We start from the raw sequence: 18,855 nt of genomic DNA, 5'->3' as shown, positions 1-18,855 counted from the left end.
CTTTTTCTGGTTTTTTGTTTTGTTGGGTTTTTTTTAATAAACTGCTTGACAATGGAACAGTTCTATAAAGGAGGTATTTTTAAAGCAAAGATGAGGAAAAGCCAAGTGTTTTAATAGGGTTAAAGAAAGTTAACATAAACAGAAAAAAAGCAGTTGAGCTCTCCCAGTTCAAGCAGGTGCTGTTACCACAGTAACAGGACCTGTAAGTATCTGAACACTTAAATTGATAATGTGTTTATTGCTATAACATTCCCATGTAGTTTGGAGCAGAACCTTTTGGAAGGGAGCTGTGAGCTAGAAACTGAGTTTAGGGGCTTGGATACCTAAAGTAGACTCTAAGCAGGGTTTAGATGCTGAAATCAATGACTACAGTCTGTCTGTTCCCTGTTCAGTCACTACTTAGCCTTGGAGGTGATGAACTTCCCTGACATCCAAGACCAGGTGGATTTTCCTTTCATACCCACCCAGGACTGCTCAGAATGGGAGTCCCACAGCACAGCTCATAGGGAAATGTGATCTGACCCCAAAATGAAGAGTTTCTTTGCCTAAGTTGTGATCAAATCAGACTCATTGCTCAGGGGAACCAAGTTCCTGACAAGCATCACACCTCTGTTTTGGCAGCTTTTAAATTGTAGCTGGGAAAGAAGAGAGCCTACAGGGGAAGGTTCTTGCCTGTGAACAGGAAAGCAGGGGTCAAGTGCTATTTCTGAGCACTGTCTTTTAATGTGCTGTTTAATATTAACATCACATTCATAAGCAGAAATGAGAACAGGCAGCAAAGCTCTTCATTCCCACACTACAGAGTCATGCTTCCCCTTAGGCATAGTTCTCTCTCTGGCCCAGCACATGCATTATTATCATTTGGGTTGAGTGGCAGGAGGAATCCCCTTCCTCGAGGAGAGGCATGTCTTGGACTAAAGCTCTCTCCCCTACACTGAAGGTTTGAATCTCTTCTGGCAGCCATTTAAAAACAGTGACCCTGCTTTGTAACAGAAACCCAGGTGCATTTTGGAAGATGTTTGTGTGTGTGGTAGGCAAGAGATCTCTTTCCAGCCTCTGTGGCAAGAGGTTGTGTAATGTATAATCTCTCTTCTTAACTGTAATTGATTGATCAGTATTAACTGAACAGGCAAGCACTTACTTTGCTCTTTTGAAGGAGTTGTTTGGGAATACTTGCTAGCAGCAGGGCCTTCCATGGGTCAAACAGTGTCTGCTCACTGCTTAGTCTGTGATTTAGAGGCAAGCAGGTGGGCATCACATATGCAGCAAACCTTTGGGTTGTTTATCAGCACAAGTATAACACATGACCCCCCTAAAAGAGGGTGCTGGCTTTCCTAGGGTGACAATCCATGGCTTTCTCTGTAGGTAGGTCTTCACAGTGTAACTTAACAGCCATGTGTAACTTGTGACTATCAACTGGCTGCAAAGTACTTTTTAGGAAGAGGAAGAAAGTAGCTGCTAATATTCCCAGCTAGTCAAATATCAGCTGCACCTGACCATATGCATAGGGAAGAATAACCCCAGGCACCAGCACAGGCTGGGGGGCTGAACTGCTGGAAGCAGCTCTGTGGAGAAGGACCTGGGGGTCTTGGTGGACAACAAGGTGTCCATGAGCCAGCAGTGCCCTTGTGGCCAAGAAGGCCAGTGGTATCCTGAGGTGCACTAGGAAGAGCATTGCCAGCAGGTTGAGGGAGGTGATCCTGCCCCTCTACTCAGCCCTGGTGGGGCACATCTGGAATGCTGTGTCCAGTTCTGGGTCCTCAGCGCAAGAGAGACATGGAGCTCCTGGGGCAGGTCCAGCAGAGGCCACAAGGGGCGATGAGGGGACTGGAGCATCTCTTACGAGGAAAGGCTGAGGGAGCTGGGCCTGTTCAGCCTCGAGAGGAGACAACAGAGAGGGGAACTCATCAATGTCTCTTAAGTGTCTGAAGGGAGGGTGTCAGGAGGACAGAACCACGCTCTGCTCAGTGGTTCCAGGCAGTAGGACAAGAGGCAACAGGCAGAAACTGATGCACAGGAAGTTCCACCTAAACATGAGGAAGAACTTCTTTACTACTGGAACAGTAGTAGCAGCACTGGAACAGGTTGCCCAGAGAGGCTGTGGAGTCTCTCTCACTGGAGATACTCAAGAACTGTCTGGATACAATCCTGTACCATGTGCTTGAGGAGGGAGGTTGGACCAGATGAGCCACTGTGGTCCCTTCCAGCCTGACCCATCCTGTGGCTCTGCGCTATGTATACTTAGCTGTGTATTTGGGTAGTTCCATAGTGCCTAACTGCAAATGCATGAAGAGAGCACATAAGAATACCTGCTGGATTCACAGAAACTTGTTCTCTTCAGACTTTATAAAGCTTTCTTCTTTCCCTCACACTTAAAATGTGTTTTTCTGGGGGGAGTCTGAGAATATGTAACTAAGCTGCTTGCCTGGCTTTCCCAAGGAAGCAGCTGCTGCTGTGCAGCAGCAGAGAATGTGGTGGAGGAGGAGGCAACACTGCTTTCTTCATGTAACAGCTGCAGGAGATCTGAAACCTTGTGGCTACACTTGACCTGGTTTTCTTGTCAAAAGCACATCTGGTTTTCAATTTGATTTAACTTGGAAACTCTGCTCTGCCTGTGCTGGGGCTAGGAGTCCTGAGATGCAAATCCTTCAGTTAAAATTCCAGTGTGTCGCTGCTGGGAAAACTACCAAGAGAGCAGATCTAAATGTCGTCTTGGTAGTCCTGTGAGAGAGGCTCACCTTTGTCTTGTCACCTTATGTGGCTGGGATTTGTGCCTGGCAATTTGAGTGCTCCAGGACCTGTCAGACCCCCTTCTCCTCCTTGTACTGTTTTGGTTTGGCTGGTATCATCTGGTATTCCCTCACAGTGGCGTTGTCTTAGTACAGGTGACTTTCCTCTGAGCTAGTATTTCTTACCTGGCATTGTGGACAAGAGGAGCCCAGAGTGTCCTCTGCAAGGCATGTTCACTGTGCCATGGACTTGGTCCCTGTCTTCCCTGAAGCAGTTTGGCTGAGGAGTTTCTGCGGCTCGCTGAAGGCTCCTGCAGGAGCTGGGTTGAGGTGGAAACAGGCTACTCTTGACTGCATACTGTGCCAGAGATCTAGGAATTCTTTGGTGCAAATGAGCAATCCTTTTCATCTTAAGAGCTGGGAGAAAAAATGCCTGCAAACTGCAGCCCTCTGACAAAATGCTTGCTTGCTTGTGGTATGGAGAGTGTTAATAGCAGAGACAAACAGAGGGGAGATTTGCCAGGGTTTCTGATTATAAGACTGTATAAATTCTTGAAGAGCAGGCAAGCCTGAGGTTTTAAAATTCTGCCTTATACAGTCCCTTCCAGAATCCTGTCTTAGGAAGGTTGTGTGGATGCTGCAAAGGTTCAAATACAGACCCAATATTTGGAGTCTGGATGTTTTAAACCAGGGCCTGAACTGAAGGGCTGTCGTGCAAAACAAATGTACTGGGGTGGCAGTGAAGGAGGGAACAGCTAATAGATGTTTTCCCTTTGCATGACATCTGTCACCTTCCCCCATGCCAACCCTTCCTCTGTTTATAGCAAACCATTTGCTCCCATTAATTAGAACTGGATTGCTGCCATCTGACCAGCTTTGTGCCTGTACAAATGTCAACAGAGCCAGGACTACACAGGTGGGCAGAAGGGCCAGTCAGAGGAGATCTGTTGCATCTGTTTAGGGAGGGATAGATGGGGGAAAATGCCCCCCCCCTTCCCAAATCAGGCACATTGGCCTACAACAATAATTGAAATGCAGACTGGGAGCCCCAGGATGCCACTTTACCCAGCCCTTTTCAGAGCAGACTGCACTTTAAGCCATCCCCTCCAGTTAAATCTCTTTACCAAAGTGGTCTGTATGAAGCCTTACATACAAGAACATAATGGTGCTGTCATTTTTACAAATAATCACAACGGGACAGAAAAATAAGAGGAAGATGATTACGCCTGAAAATCCAATGAAGTTCCAGTTGCTAATGCAGTGGAAACTTAAAAGAAGCTGAACACAATCCCAAGCTGTTCCTGCCAGGCTGGCTTTTCTGCTGTGATTTAGGAGCATACAGCTGTGTTGCCATGACATTAGGAAGAAATGTACCTACCCTGGGATGGTTTTCCTCGTGTAAAATACTATGAAGACAAAGTATTTAATGTGGTAGTTGAAGCAAATCTTGAATGGGAGAAATGGGTTAACCTAGTTTGGCTTGGCTGGGTTGTAAAAGAAAAATCCCTGCAAACCCTCCCATGGCTGCCTCCAGCAGTGATGCTCTGCTTCTGCTGGGACCTTGAAACAAGAGGGTGGCACTGGTTTTAACACTGAGGATTAAACCCCATCTTAAAAGGCAGTAGAACAGAAAGGCTTCCCTCACTCCTTCATATAATGGTGGGAAGTGTTTCTTTGTGATGTGGGATGGAGGGGGTTGATGGGATGTGCCTGCGTGTACCCCAGAGTACCTCAAGCCTTTTACGTCCTGGAAGATGATCTGAATCTGTTCAGACATGGAGGACCTGAATGCCAAGGTTGTGAGTACTCCAAACACCTGAACTAATGGCAAAATGGTCCGGGGGAGAAAGAAGGGTGCCTTGTTCTCACAAACTTGCAAGGAAGGAGACTTTTTGAAGTCAAGAGTAAAGAGATTTCTAAACAGAAAAGCTTTGGAGATGTTTTTACACCATGTTGTAGGAAGTATGTCATTCCCTTCTCCATGGCCTGGCATCTGAGGATTCATCCTTTGTGTTCCCCTGCATGAACAGGGGGCCCTAGCCCCTACTCTGCTGGAGTGGCAGTCGTGTTTGTCTGGGCCTTAAGTGCCTCTTGCTGCAACATCCAAGTCAAGTATGCAGCTTCCAGCTTCAGTGTTCTCTGATCAGAAAGGACAGCAGTAGATCTTTAACAGACCTCTTCTGTCTTTCTCATGTTCTCACCCTCAGTGCAAGATTTTTCTTCCCCCTAAAAATGAGCATTTTTTGTTTCTTTATATCACCAGCACTTTCTGTGCTAATGACAGATGCTCCATTTGCTGGTTAGAGGTGAGGCAAGTAAAACATAGAGCTGACTTATCTCCCAAGTTCTGCAAGAATCTCTCCTGGCACAATATTTTCGCTAATTTAACTTAGGGAATCGTTTCCAGGTCAAAGTAAATGGACTCACTTAGTGCATAAACATAGTTGGAAGGCAGAGTGTCTCACAGAGTGATGGACGGAGAGCTGTCATTGTGGCTCATGGGTTGGTGGGGGTGGAACTGTCAGTCCTCTGAGACAAAACATGTGATTTCTGAGTGCCTCAAAATTATTAGTTGTGTCTGCATCAGGTAAATAGAGTGTAACGGGAACTTGACAGATGCATCTTTTTCAGGAAAAATAAATGTTACTGTGTCAGTTAAATAGCAGAGTATTAATTTGCTGCTGAGATGATGATATGTGCCAGTTTTAGTAACGGTGCTGCTGGATTACCAGCAAGCTTTTGCAGGTCTGGGGTGATGCTCGTGGCACATGTAAAAGTAAGGGAGAACTCTGCCGGCAGGGCTATGCTCTTGGGAACAGCCTACAGGTAAGAGAATGTGCATTTTTGTATGTTTTCTATGTTTTGCAGACAGGGTAAACCACGGGGTTCATGTTTAAATACAAGGTCTTGTCCCCCTGCTTGGAGTTTTACTTGTGAAAAGATTTGAGCTTTTCTTAAATATTTCCTATTTGAAGTGTGTTGAAAATGTGCATATGGAGAAACCACCATTACCCACCACTTAATCTCTGCCTTCTGTAAGGTGCTTTGCCTCTTTAAGAGAAATCTGTTGTGTTTTTCCTTTCCTCCTTTTTGTGTTGGATACTTTTCCATATCTCTGAGCATCATCACCTGTTGCTCTTAATTTTTGCTTGCTTGGGGTTTGTTCACCCTAGTTTGGCTTGTCACCACAGGCTTTTTAGTCATTCCCATAAAAAAGCTGTATTGTTGTCTCTGAGACATCAAAAGGGGGGAAATGACAGAATAGATAGGGAAGTGAAGAAGAAAGGTGAGGCAGATGGATGCTCAGCTGGGCATTCCCGGTTGTAACTACTGTATGGGGGCTACAGCCAGTGATTTGGGTAGTGATGGTGAGCGGTGCCTTGTCACGGCCCCCCCAAGGCACAGGAGCAAGGTCTCGGGAAGAGCCTGTGCTCCTGGGGGAAGCACTGTGGGCAGATCTGGTTTGACCTCTCTGTGGTCTTGGCTATGAGCGCATTATGCCCATGTTAGCAGCGCCTCTGGAATGAGATCTCTGGAAGTGCACTGAAGAAATTATGCTGAAAGGCAGCCGATGGGAAAGTTCATTAATGGCTTTTCTGAGGAAGGCTAAAGGGGTGTGAGAGCTGTGTTTAAGCCTGTGCATCAGTCTGTTCAGCCATCTAATGCAGGAAAGTGCACCTGTGCACAGCAAAGAGCAACACTTGGCTGCTGCAGGGTGCTGCCCTGCCTCAAGACATTCCCATCTGGGAATACATGCAGAGCTGGGGGGAATGTTACGGATTGCTGAGCATTAAATCACTGCATTCCCAAGACACTGAGTGATCTGAATGTGCATAGCGGGGGGCTTTCCAAGGTGTGTGGTGTTGATGGATGGGGTAACCAGCACTGACAACAAACTCGGGCTCTTTATAAAGGAAACTTGAGAATTCTTGTAATTGTCACAGAAACATTTTGTAACTGTGGAGAGAGCAATTTCTGTCTCTTCCCACAAATAGGCTATTTCAGAATTCAGTCCTGATTTCCCCTGAAATTAAACAAAGGGACCAGAACAAGCTTTTGTCTGATGCCACCAAGACCATATGTCCTGGTATTGATTCAGACACTCTTTCTTATGGCTTCTGCTTTTCTCTAGCTTGTGAGCTTGTGATTTAGATTATACCTGAGGTTTTAAGCTTTTATAATTTTGGATTTTTTCTTGGTCACAGAAGAGTTTAGGTTGGAAAAGACACTTAAGGTCATTAAGTCCAACTGTAAACCTACACTGCCAAGTCCACCACTAAACCATGTCCCCAGGTGCCCCATGTGCAGGTCTTTTGAGTACCTCTGGGGATGGTGGCTCAACCACTTCCCTGGAGAGCCTTTTCCAGTGCTTACAACCCTCTTGGTGATGAAATTTTTCCTGACATCCAGTCTAACCCTCCTGTGGCACAATACTATTTGTTGCAGCATTCCACCATTTGGGAGTGATTTGAAATCAGGTAGAAAAATGCTTAACCAGGTACAGGTAAATACCCTAAACAAACCAATGAATGCTTAGAGTCTCCCCCTTGTTCTGCCTCTGCCAGGTGTGCATTTGTGGCTGCTACTTGAGCAGTGAGGCCACTGGAACAGTGAATATGCCAGATTCATTTGTGTGCACAATGTACCAGTGGAAAACCAGCAGTGAAGCTCTACTGTCTCTTCCTCCCGATAGAAATGCCTCCCTCCTTCCCTGTAAACACAGATTTTATGGAGCAGTAGCCTGGGCTCAGCAGCCTGTGTCCCAGCCTGTTAGAGGTAAGAGTCAAAGCAGAGCTAGGAGTAAATGTGATGCTTAGGCCTCCTGTTTTGAAGTCCCCAGTGATGCACTTTGTTTGAGCATGATGCCTGCTTTGTTGTCAGCTGACAAAAATGACAAGGAAAGACACGTTTCTGCAAGACAGACTTAGAGTGCATTAAATAAATATAAATTTTATTAAAAACACCCACATCTCAGCGTTATCAGGAATGATATAATAATAAACAGCTTTCAAATAACCTGCATTACATTACAATACTTACAGTATTTATAACCATCCTCAGATTCTTTTTATAGACATACCAAACATCTCATGAAAATGAATGAAACTAAAGTAAAAAAAAAGTAGAACATAAGCATAGAAAATGCACACAGAAGTTCATTACCTTAGTGTCAAACTGCTAAAGTTTCCTACACAAGTTAACCACTAGCTTTAGAAGTGAACTTTATACTGCTGTGCGTCAATCAAGATGAAAAATTCATTCAAGTAAAGTTGACAACTCTCAGAAGCATCTTCAAGTATGGCTATAGTCAACCTGATAATCCTATACAAGCAACTCTGTCTGCTTTGTCATTCGTTCCAACTGAGGCAGGGTTCTGTACACCAAAAATTACAGCTCAGGTATTTACAATACAAAACTGATTCACCAACTAAGCTTCCTGCTCCTGCTGCCAGCAGTTTGGCAAATGATGGTGCACGGCATAGTAACCAAAAATCTACTATGGATTACATGAATTATATAGGATTAAAAAAAAAAATCACCAAAATATGAAGATATATAATGATTTACTTAATCTGACATATAACCATCTTTTTTTTTTTTTTTTTTTTAAAGATGAAACTTTTGTTTCAATGAGTGGGTAAAGTCACAGACTGAGAAAAAACATAATTGCCATAATAAATATTTGACCATTAAACCCAAAGGCCTCCTTTGATTTGAGTTAGGTTGTGATTCTGTTGGATAGAATTTTTTTCGACCAAACTTAATCTTACAGTATATTGCACAAAATATAGCTGGGACATGGAGGTTTGCATGTTTAGGGAAGCCCTTGTACAGACTGTACCTTTTTATATTTTATTTTATTCATTACAGTATCTAAGAAGCCTTATTTAGAGAGTGACTTGAACAACTCTAGCAAACAGTCACTTGCCAAACCCCTGCCTTACATTTTTCCCTTTAATCAGCTCAGTGCATTCTACTTTCTTTTTGTTTATTCATTTGAAACAGTCAAAACATTCTAAATCTCTTAAACACTTCTGTTACAATAAAAAGAGCTAACGAATTTACAAAATTAGTTTTAGTTACACAATACATGTACAAGAAAAGTAAGAGAAGGGATTCAAAAGAAAAACATTAAATCCCTGAAAAAAACAAAACAAAACAAAAAAACCCCAAGAATAATATATTTAACCTACAACAGCTTTACATACACACAGGTGACACGTTGGCATAGGAGAACATGAGCTGAAATATCCCTGAATTTTTAGAACCAAAAAAAAAAGAAGAAAAAAAACAAGTTGAAGTTCAAGTTATACTTGCTAAAATGTCAAGTATTGAGAGTTTTTTTTGTTTAGGTTTTTTTTTGTTTGTTTTTTTTTCAAAGGCTATTGGGGGAAAAAGATGGTATACAATATATAAACTTTCACACTCAGTTCAATATCCTATTGCCAAACTAGTGTTGAGGTATATGACAAGTAGGAACATCACTCAAACCTTTTAATGTATTTTAGCTCACATTATGATATATTTGTAGCAGGCTGAGTAGCACCATGATGTGAATTCAGCTCAAAACCCAAATATATATAGATTTAATATTTTTACAGTACTAAAATACTAAAGCATTGCGTTAAAAAAAGTTTTGTTTACAATTTAATTTACTATACAACTCTCCTGCTTTTTTTTTTTTTAATAGAAATTAATGATTTAAAACCACCACAGCAAGCCAGCTGCCTATTTTTTTTTTTCTATTTAATCAACGGAATCGCACAGAACTAACCCTGTTTCATTCACCTTGTGTAGGCATCGGTCTGCTCAGTCTTCCTGGAAAAGAGGCCACTTGCACCGAGAAAGGACTTGCACCACAATGTACATAATTATCAACACTAAAGCAGTTCTGCCATTCCAGTGGGAGCGCACAGATCTCAAGAAACAGCAGAAGCCCAAGCTAACTAGGTGTAGTTTGCTGCATGCTGCTAATTATTACCTGTGGTTAATATAAAATTCTCTCCTTAAAACTGTACATATTTGAGCAATGAACTTGTCATAATAATTGTAGAAAACAGTTTACAGTATAGCTGTGTGAGATGAGCACCAGAAAAAATGTGTTTTGTGTACTAAAGTATTCCCTTATATCCAGTAAGCCCCATTTTTACCATAACTGACTGTATTAAAAATGGATATGTAGCCCACTAGCTAATGCATGGCTAAACCAAAAGTATTTAAAAGCTTTTTTAGTTTAAAAAAATTATCTTTGCATTTTAAAATCAAAGTAAACTCTTCTTTTTTTTTTTTTTTTTTTTAATGTCTTAGTACCTTAGCATTGTTCAAGTTGCCAAGCTTAGGTAGACAAAGTGCTTTTGAAACACTATTTAAAAAAAAATATCTTTCTCTCTATTTTATTGTCCTTTTCTAGGACTTGACTGGATGAGCAAAATCCAGAGGTCTTTGTACTTCCCATATGTTAAAAAGTAAGCTTATTTTAACACCAGGTAACTTCAATACATACATGAATGAAAACGTCCTCCCCGTTGCCGAAGAACATTTGACTACATCATTGACATTTTGTTATAAAGGCATTAACTGTTTAACTGATAAAATAAAGACACCATTCTCTTAGATAGCACCATGGTTTTAGGATATTCAAACAAATTCAGTGTTTTGCTGTCTTATTTGTTTTATACTTATCTACTTCGTTAAATAAAATCAAAAGACTATTAAGATTACAGTAAAAACTGCATGTTAAAAAGCCATAATTCCAGTATTTCAGTACATCATAGATTCAGCACCAGATGTTATTTTAAGATTCCTGCAGTTGTAATACTACAGTATTATTTTTTAGGGTTTTCTTTTGCTCCTGTTCCATGACTATGCAAACTTGATGACGTTAAAAGTGGCCACAGATGTGCAAAACTGTAAGAAAAAAAAATCTGTTTGCAGATTATCTCTTTCAGTAATAGAGCCAGTGTTTTCCAATGTAAATTGTGAAACACTTTTTTGTTGTGTTCTCTCTTTTTTTTTCCCTTTCCTTTTCTTCTTTTTTTTTTTTTTTTTTTTTTTGCATAGGATGCTTTGGTCTTGTTTCCTACATGCTATCTGTGACCACTTCAAAATCCATGGAAAACAAGTGCTCTAGTGAGATTTACCTCTTTTTGCTGGTGTGCCGAGGCTTTTTCCACTGATGAGTTCCGTTTCCTTCTCCACCCTTGCCTTCCCCAAAATCTAAAGCACTACTACCCTAGTGACAAGGTGTTGTTTCAAATGAGGTAACCAACCAAGGTGTGAAGTCAGATATATCGGTTGTAAGGCCCTGTAACCCGTGTAAAGGCATATGGAGATGTGGTTACTGTGGAGTCCGTGGTGACCGACAGTGTCCTTTGTGCCAGGGACTTGATGAAGCGCACGTACGTTGGCTCAGAGGGCTCGTGGGGCTCCGCAGGCTCCCGCTTGGCTTTTTTGCTGTAGGATTTCTGAGGCACATAGTCTGGGCCGTACTTCTCGCATTCCTCTTCTTTCTCTCTTGCCTTCTCAGCCATCTTTGCCTCCCACAGAGCCAGACCATGTTTTGGCTCATTCATGCTCTTGTGCTGGTAAAATACAAGGGATATTCTGGTGGGATGGTTCCTGTTGGGATTTTTTAAGGGAGTCGTTGCATGGAGCTCACGTTTTGCACACTCTATGAGAATTGACCCATGAGATGGAGCAACTGCCACTCCTCCAATTTCTGGATCCAGAAAGTTCTGCTCACTATCTGACCAGACTTCATCGGGATCCTCTGCTTTTTCTGGATTCAGCACATCAGTTTTATCTAAACCACCCTGGGGAGTAGTCCTGTCATGGTTTTGACCTGGAAGCATGTTAGACAAACCATTAACTGCATGTGAAATCATTTCATTATCCTTATTCTGGAGATGCAGTGAATTAGGAAGACCACTAAACATATTTGGAGCAGAATGGTAGTCATGTGGTAAATGTGGAGGGGGTTGCATGTGATGATGTTCACTTGTTTTACTCATGGAGGCATAATCCATGCTTGGATTACTCAGATTAGATTTTAACCTTGAGGCAACCTCCATAAAATGGCCATTGGCATCATGGGTGGAGTAAGAGGAAAATGGCCCTAGGTGGTGTAAATTTGGTCTAATGGTGCAGTTACTGAAGGAGTCTACTGGCATATTTTGGTTTCCATAATTCAAGTACTTGGGACCAAAACTCTGATTATTCCCAAACCTATGCTGGTATAATGTTTGAATGGGTGGTAGACTGAGTTTAGACATATGGTCTTGGCTGTGGCAACTATACAAGTCCATGTGCTGATGCTGGGAAGGGTAGGAGCCCAAGTAAGAGGGGCAGTTGTCCATAGCTATGTTTCCATTGCATTGGTAGGGGGGATATTGGTTATTTTGACTTAAAGACCCTGAATAAGGGTTCATGGGACTGGAAGAATTCAAATAAGACCCCACAGACTGTGATGAGGTTGTATAGAGGTTCATGGGATTGGACCCTCCATATGGATCTGAAGTGTACGAAGAGTTTGGATAAGCATTGGCTGGATTAGGTAACCTTCCATAGAGATTTGCAGAACCTGAACCCGAGTAAGAGTTAATGGGATTTGACTGAGGGTTGTTAGGGAGAGTGCGCTGTGGATGTTGCTGCTGCTGCTGTTGTTGTGTGGCTGGTCCTGAAAGACGTAAAAGATCTGTAGATGTAAAAAGGAAAAAAACAAACAACCACACAACAAACAGGCTTTAAAAAAAAGGCCCCAAACCAAACAACCACCCAAGAAATTACATACTTTATATGAAATTTATAAGAAAAGTAGATTCATTAGCAGACACTCCCTTTCTCATATCTCAAACACCATCCTTTAAGAAGCTGAATAAATACTAAGGCTACTCTTCCTTTTTGGCATGTATCCAACGAGATCAGATGCTAGTGGCAGTGAGGAAAAGAGGACAGTGCAGTCTGTTCAGAGTCACATGCACAAAATCCAAAGAGTTGAATCATCTTTTAAGTAGCCCATGAACTGGAGCATCAAAGTGCTCCCAAATAGCCGTGCACAAAGTGACTTTCTTTTCCCCAAGGATAAATAATTCTTTTCATCTACATGAACAGAACTGTCTCCAAGAAATGTATGTTAAAACCAACATTCACTGATAGACAGAACAGTGCAGTAATAAGTGAGATCAACTGACGACATAAGAGCAAAAATACCATTCATTAAAGTGCAATGGCATCATTTAATGGTCACAACCCTTGCCTGGGTTATGGGACAGCTGACTTCTATTCATAGGTATTTCAGTGACCTTCTGGGTGGCCCTGGAGGTATCCCTTTTTTCCTCTCTGAAAACTGCTGTAATAATAAAATAGTTCTGATTACTCCTTTACTCAGGACTCTCAAATCTGCTGCTGAGAACTGCTATAAACTCTTACTCCACTATGGAAAACCTGCTTTGCTTTTGGTCTTGAGGCAGAGAGTATAAATAGTGGTAAAGAGGTTACACTTGTATCTCCTCAAATTAGGAGGTTCTCTTTAGCAGATTGAGTGATGTGTAAGTCATTCTTTCTTTGGCAGCAGCACCACACACTTCTCTTCATGACTTCTAGCACTACTAGTCTTTTAAAGATACTTTACAATACACTGAATGGCAAGCAGAGTTTGCTTCTAGATTTCTACAAGTGTTAACTATCCAACAGTAAAGGATTTCTCAGTGCAGCTTTTTTTTTCTTCTCAGGAGTTGTACCAAATTTGGCACTCTAGTATTTATATAATATTGATATTCACTTTCAAGAATTCTCTTGCCTTTTTACTTTAATACATTCTTGGGCTGAAAAAAATTGTTTTCTTGAGGCTGTTTATAACTGGCCCTGATTTGTAGGATGCTTACCACTGCTGACCCTGCTCAGATTCCTGTGTTTACCTGCCAGCTGCTTTGCATGACCTGCTGCTTCAGAGGTGCCTTGCTTGTTGCGTGCTGCAGCAGACTTCTCTCTCTCTTTGCTAGACCCATTCTCCAAGGAGGCAAGCTTTTCTGCAGCTGCTTTCTTTGCTTCTAGCTTCCTTTGCCGACAGGTCTTAACAGGCTCTGCTAACATCCTTACTTTTCGTCGAAAGGAGGTAAGGACCTGGATGCTGCCATTCCTCTTCTTCTCCTCCTGGCCCTCAGTGCTTCCGAACTCATCCACATCAGAGACTTTGTATAACGGGAGCACATGGAGCTGCTCATCTTCTGGTGTTTGGCCAATTTCACGATTGTCTTCTCTAGTCAGTGTGCAAACCTGTCAGAAAGGTGTATTAGAGATGTGAAACTCTACCTCTGCATTGTGCCTTGTCCTGCCACTGTCAGCACTGGCATCTGGCAAGCTCTTTGTAAGTGGTGAGTTTCTGTGCAATTTTTGTGTACCACAACAAGCCTGCAAATGTAATTTCTTCCATTACTTTGTTAAAAGAAACAGAAGGTGTATAGATACCTATTTCTTTTACCTGTGCTGAAATGAACAGTATAGTTAGGGATTACCCTCATGTGAAATAAACTCCAATCCACTGTATAGCGGCCAGAGAGATAAAGCAGTAAAATCTGGGGCTTTGTACTCACCTGAAAAGTCTTTCACTACAATACATGAGGTAGCTACCTATTAGAGACAGTGTGCAATACAACACACTGGTGTTGTATTTCACACTCCCTTACAGTGTAATAACATTGCAGTGTCACAGTAATGTTAATACCAAGATTTAGGGAAGTTACTGTTGTTACGCAGCAGGCTTGTGTTAGTTCCAGCTAGAACAGGTATTAGGAGGATCTTTGTGGAAAAAGATGCCGATAGAGATATATTGTTGTCCCAACTTTGGGGAAAAAACCTCAGCTGGAAATATACGTTGTACTGGTGGTGATTAACTTGTGAATTAAGTCAGACCCTGGAAACATTTAGTTGGAATTAAAAGGGCAGATACTCTCTTTGGTTGTAATAAGAGCTGTGAATCTAGGGAGCTACTTCAAACTACAGCCACGATGATTTTTCATAACTGGAGAGTATTCTTTCTCATGTTTGCCCCAACTGTTTTGTCACGGAAATAATCCAATACACATTGAAAACCAGCTTCCTTTTCTAGTATCTTCTACCAAGCTTCTGCAGTACATGCCAGAAATCAGAACTGAGGAGAGTAAAGGGTGCATGTACTTGCAGACTTTCTGCTCATCCCAAGCAGGAACAAAATCCAAAATTTCCAAAACTCTCTCAGAAAGAAGTTATTTTATTAGAAGATAGTCTCCAAAGTTGTTAGGAAAAAAAAAAAAAAGTGTTTCAAGAGGATAAATATAAACTGGTTTGTGCCAGGAACACTGAAATAGGCATTTCAGCTCTGCTGGGACCTTCTTTCCATTGTCTCCACACTCCTTCTTTTACCAGTTCTGCATTAAAATGTTCTTTAATACACTGTAAGCTCATTCATTTGAAAGAAAAATGTGTAGGGGGTAATAAGTTAGCTCAGTTACTGCCTAATTTTTTCTTTTACTAATCTGCATTATGCAGTATAACTTTAAACAGAGAGGAGATAATGAATCAAAGCCACGAGCTGAGTGCTGGAGTGAGGAGGCTGTTACACATCCCAGACTTACCAGAGTACTCCCGTTCTGCATATTGTGCAAGTCTCTGTGAGCATGAGCACAGAAGTCAAGGCAGGCAGTGACCCCTGAGAATGGGCGACCTTCCTTCAACCCCAGGCGACACTCGGGGGCTCTGTGTTCGTACTCGATCTGGAGAGACAGGACAGGTTTCACTGGGTGCTCCAGGATACCGAGTGCACAAGGAATGCTCTGCTGTGACAACGGGCAGGTCTCCCTCACATCTTGGAGGTGACAACAAACACATCTTGAAGGCAAATAAAACTACAGCAGTTCAATTGCCATTTTGTATCCATGCTTCATTCCTCGCTTCTTTGTTCCCTGGTACCTTCTTTCTCTGGTGTGATTGTGAAATTAGCCAATAATACTTTTCCTTGTGTATTACTCCTGATTTTCTGCCGGGGGTTTGTGTTTTTACATGACAAATGCGGTGCATGGTTTCCGTGACTGGCACTGTGAGAGTGATATGTTTGTGTAGACTGGAAGTATACCAAGCTATTAAGGGAAAATGGCTTTAGAAAACTGACTTCAGAATGACTTAATGAAAAATAATAATTTGCTTTTAGATTTGTAATATTTTGGCATCTTAAACATGTATTTCATTAGTTTAAGTCAAATCTAACCCCTGACTGAAAAGAGAGAGAATTCAGTCAAGACAGTGCTTTGTACCCATGCAGTCATTATTAAGGAGCTTTACAAAGAATTCATAATGCAACAATAGACCTTACACAAAAAGTAAGGATTTTGTAATGGAAGATAAATCCTTAGAAAAACGATGGCTTCATGTTATATTTAGAAAATTTAAAATGAAACCACATTTATAAAATGCTTTGCTGAAATTCCTGAACCTTTCAAATGAATGCACAGAACATCTACACTTAATGGAACTTAATGGATCCCTTTTTAAGTTAAGGTCAAATTAGAAGCTTTGCCAAGTCTTCATTCAAAACCACTAAAAATATGTCTAGTTTGCTCACAGATATTTATTTTTCAAATCTGGACTATTTATTTCCCTGGAATCTGAAAATAAAAGCAGAACAGAACTTGAAAACTGTCTAAACTTCATTGGAATTAAATGTGAGTGGTCTGAAATGTTAGCCAGACTATAATTATCTGATCAAACTATACTGGTGCAGCTGCTCTCTAAGATGTTCCGTTTGGTCCAGTTGGGAAAACAGATCCTTTCCAATTCTTGATTGTAATCCAGAAGTGGTCCAGATTTGGATTAGAATAAATCTGGGAATTTGAAATTTGGTTTTAGGGCTTTTTTGGTTTTAGAACCTTTTATAATATCATACAAATTAGGACTCAATCATCTCTCTTTAAAGCCACTGACAGTAGCTCGAGTACAGTTTCCCCACAAATACAAGGTCTACATGAACCTCCTGAAATAGGCCAAGCTGTACACATGCCTTATTCCATAAGGTAAAAATTGAAGCTTGTAAAAGCATGTATTTTCAACAAACGTTGGGTAGAAGAACCACACCTTACTTGGAGAAAAGTTCTTTAGTGAATTTTTGTGGGAAAAGAAAAGAAGCCCAAGCAAAGAAACATTTTATTGTTCCCCACCTTATTTTTTTTTCTTCCTCTTCCTTTTTTCTCTTGCAGAATGTCTCTCAGATATTTGGACAGATAACCACAGCTAGTGGGCACACAGCCACAGTTTTCTCCATAATGAATCTCCAGACATTATCTGATCAGGTAAGTGAAACTAGGTAAGTCTGCACTGAGTCTGCTTACCCTGTCTAGCTGCTACTAAAAATGAAGTAAAGGAGTAAATTTTACAGCAGATAATAATGGACAGTTTTGTGTTTGTTTACTGTTTCTGCTAAAGCTGAAAATCTGTCTTGTGCTGGTTGTACAAGGCTGTCAACAGGAAAGCAGGATGATGTCCCAGTTTGCAGTAGATGCTCAAAGTTTGGGGCCTGTAAATTCTGTGAACGTTCCTAACAGTAGTAAACCTGAGCAATGAGAATGAAGGCCAACAGTTACATGTTTGCAGGTGGTGTGGTGTCAAATTTTGGTGTAACTGTCTGAAAGACATTTTGTAATGAAATGTCGATGAGCTGCAGTCACACTGGGAACCTCATCAGAGCTCTGAACGTGCTGGTGTCTGAGAACACCGATCCATGGAAAACAGGTGCACACGGTCCCCTCATGCAAGAAGGCTGATGCAGGCACTTGTGTGCCTATGCAGGGATGAGTGTGTTCAAATATAAAACTTCACTTTGAAAGCATGTTTATAAAGGCTATTTTGGTGAAAACTAAATTCATCTGCTGCTTGAGAGAGCAGAACTGAAACTGTGGCTTCAGGGCTTGAGTGCAAACTGTTGCCAATCTCACACCAGATTCATGGTAGCTTTGCTGGTTTGGCTGGTAAGTCAGGCTAAATCAAGAAATTTGTATTTTAGAGCTGAAGAGTGAAATAATTTCATTGTGTTGATGTAGGTGAAAAGATTAGTTCTATTTAGTGGACCAAATCCTGCTAGTTTTACTTGTGAGAGAATTTTAAGTGTAATCATTCATTTCTATTTATCTTCATGCTGATGTCCAAGAAATGTTGGCACAAAATGTATATAATGGTTTGGTGCAAGGCTGAAGCATTGGGAAGTGTGTTAAAAATCAGGTTATTTCCATGACTGCTCATGTTCCTTTTTTCCCCCATCATACCTGGTTGTTATATGCATCAGGTGCAAGCTTCTTGTAGGTAGGTGCCATCAGGGTTGACAGATTCTGCAGATTGGATTCTAGTTTTTCTTCCTGTTAGAAGATGAAACAGGGTTCAATGACATTTCCATACTGTACATCTGGGATCCAACAAGTTAGGGTCTTTACACAATTATGTTTACACTGATAGTTGTGGAAAGGCATAAACCAGTATCATTGGTGTTTAGACAGTAACTGTTGTGAATCTCCTTTTAATTTTATTGTTCCAAGGCCTTTAAAGGAATGGAGCAGTTACAGCAGTGTAGTGGGATACCTTCAATAGGATGTCATGTATTATTCTTGTAATTTGTTTTATATTAAGATAAATCACATTCTTCAACATGGATATGTTTTAGATCTAAGTGTGATAATCCTCATTATTTTCCTTTTTGGAGTTTTGGGAAAATAATTATCTTCAGATAGCTTGAGAGAAATAACATCAGAATGGTCCATCAAGTAAATCTGGCTAATTTTAAGGGTTTTGCACATTGCAATGACAACACTTTGACATACTGAGACATTTTTACATGCAGCAATTTAAAAATATTTAAATATTGCAGCCTTCAAAAAGTTCCCAATCCTTAAGCAATGCAGAATAATCATGGATGTGTCTAGTAACTGGAGATATGGAGGTGGGAATTACCATAGCTCCTTTTTTCTTTGAATTGTATGCTCTCAAAATAAAGCACTCTTTAAAAATAATGCAATAACATACTCCAGAGTTGTTCCCCATCCTCTAAGGATGAGAATCCTAAATTCAAAACCTCGCTTATATAAGGCCCTTATCTTTAATTTTAAGTGCA

General features: G+C 41.1%; 1 protein-coding gene and 1 long non-coding RNA gene across 5 annotated transcripts in view; one reads left to right on the top strand and one right to left on the bottom strand.

Annotated features, from left to right (window-relative positions):
• The first annotated feature begins 6,387 nt into the window (after positions 1–6,387).
• On the top strand, positions 6,388–10,376 carry LOC125325785. The gene is made up of 2 exons (XR_007203542.1): positions 6,388–7,505; positions 9,528–10,376. It is a non-coding gene; the product is annotated as an uncharacterized LOC125325785 (long non-coding RNA).
• TET2 (tet methylcytosine dioxygenase 2) overlaps positions 7,654–18,855 on the bottom strand; it is a 71,647-nt gene continuing 60,445 nt past the window's right edge. The window contains exons 7-10 of one of the 4 annotated variants that reach the window (XM_048303181.1): positions 18,017–18,106; positions 15,341–15,478; positions 13,646–14,003; positions 7,654–12,423 (exon numbers count right to left, since the gene is read on the bottom strand). In XM_048303181.1, the coding sequence (XP_048159138.1) occupies positions 11,012–12,423; positions 13,646–14,003; positions 15,341–15,478; positions 18,017–18,106 (1,998 nt within the window). In that variant the 3' untranslated portion in view covers positions 7,654–11,011. The remainder of the gene's footprint in view (positions 12,424–13,645; positions 14,004–15,340; positions 15,479–18,016; positions 18,107–18,855) is intronic. The other 3 variants (XM_048303182.1, XM_048303184.1, XM_048303183.1) reach the window with 3 other exon arrangements.

This window comes from Corvus hawaiiensis, chromosome 5 (genome assembly GCF_020740725.1).
Source record: "Corvus hawaiiensis isolate bCorHaw1 chromosome 5, bCorHaw1.pri.cur, whole genome shotgun sequence".
NCBI classification, from domain to species: domain Eukaryota; kingdom Metazoa; phylum Chordata; class Aves; order Passeriformes; family Corvidae; genus Corvus; species Corvus hawaiiensis.
Note: the sequence above shows the minus strand (reverse complement) of the source record. Positions and strands in the feature narration are given on the sequence as shown.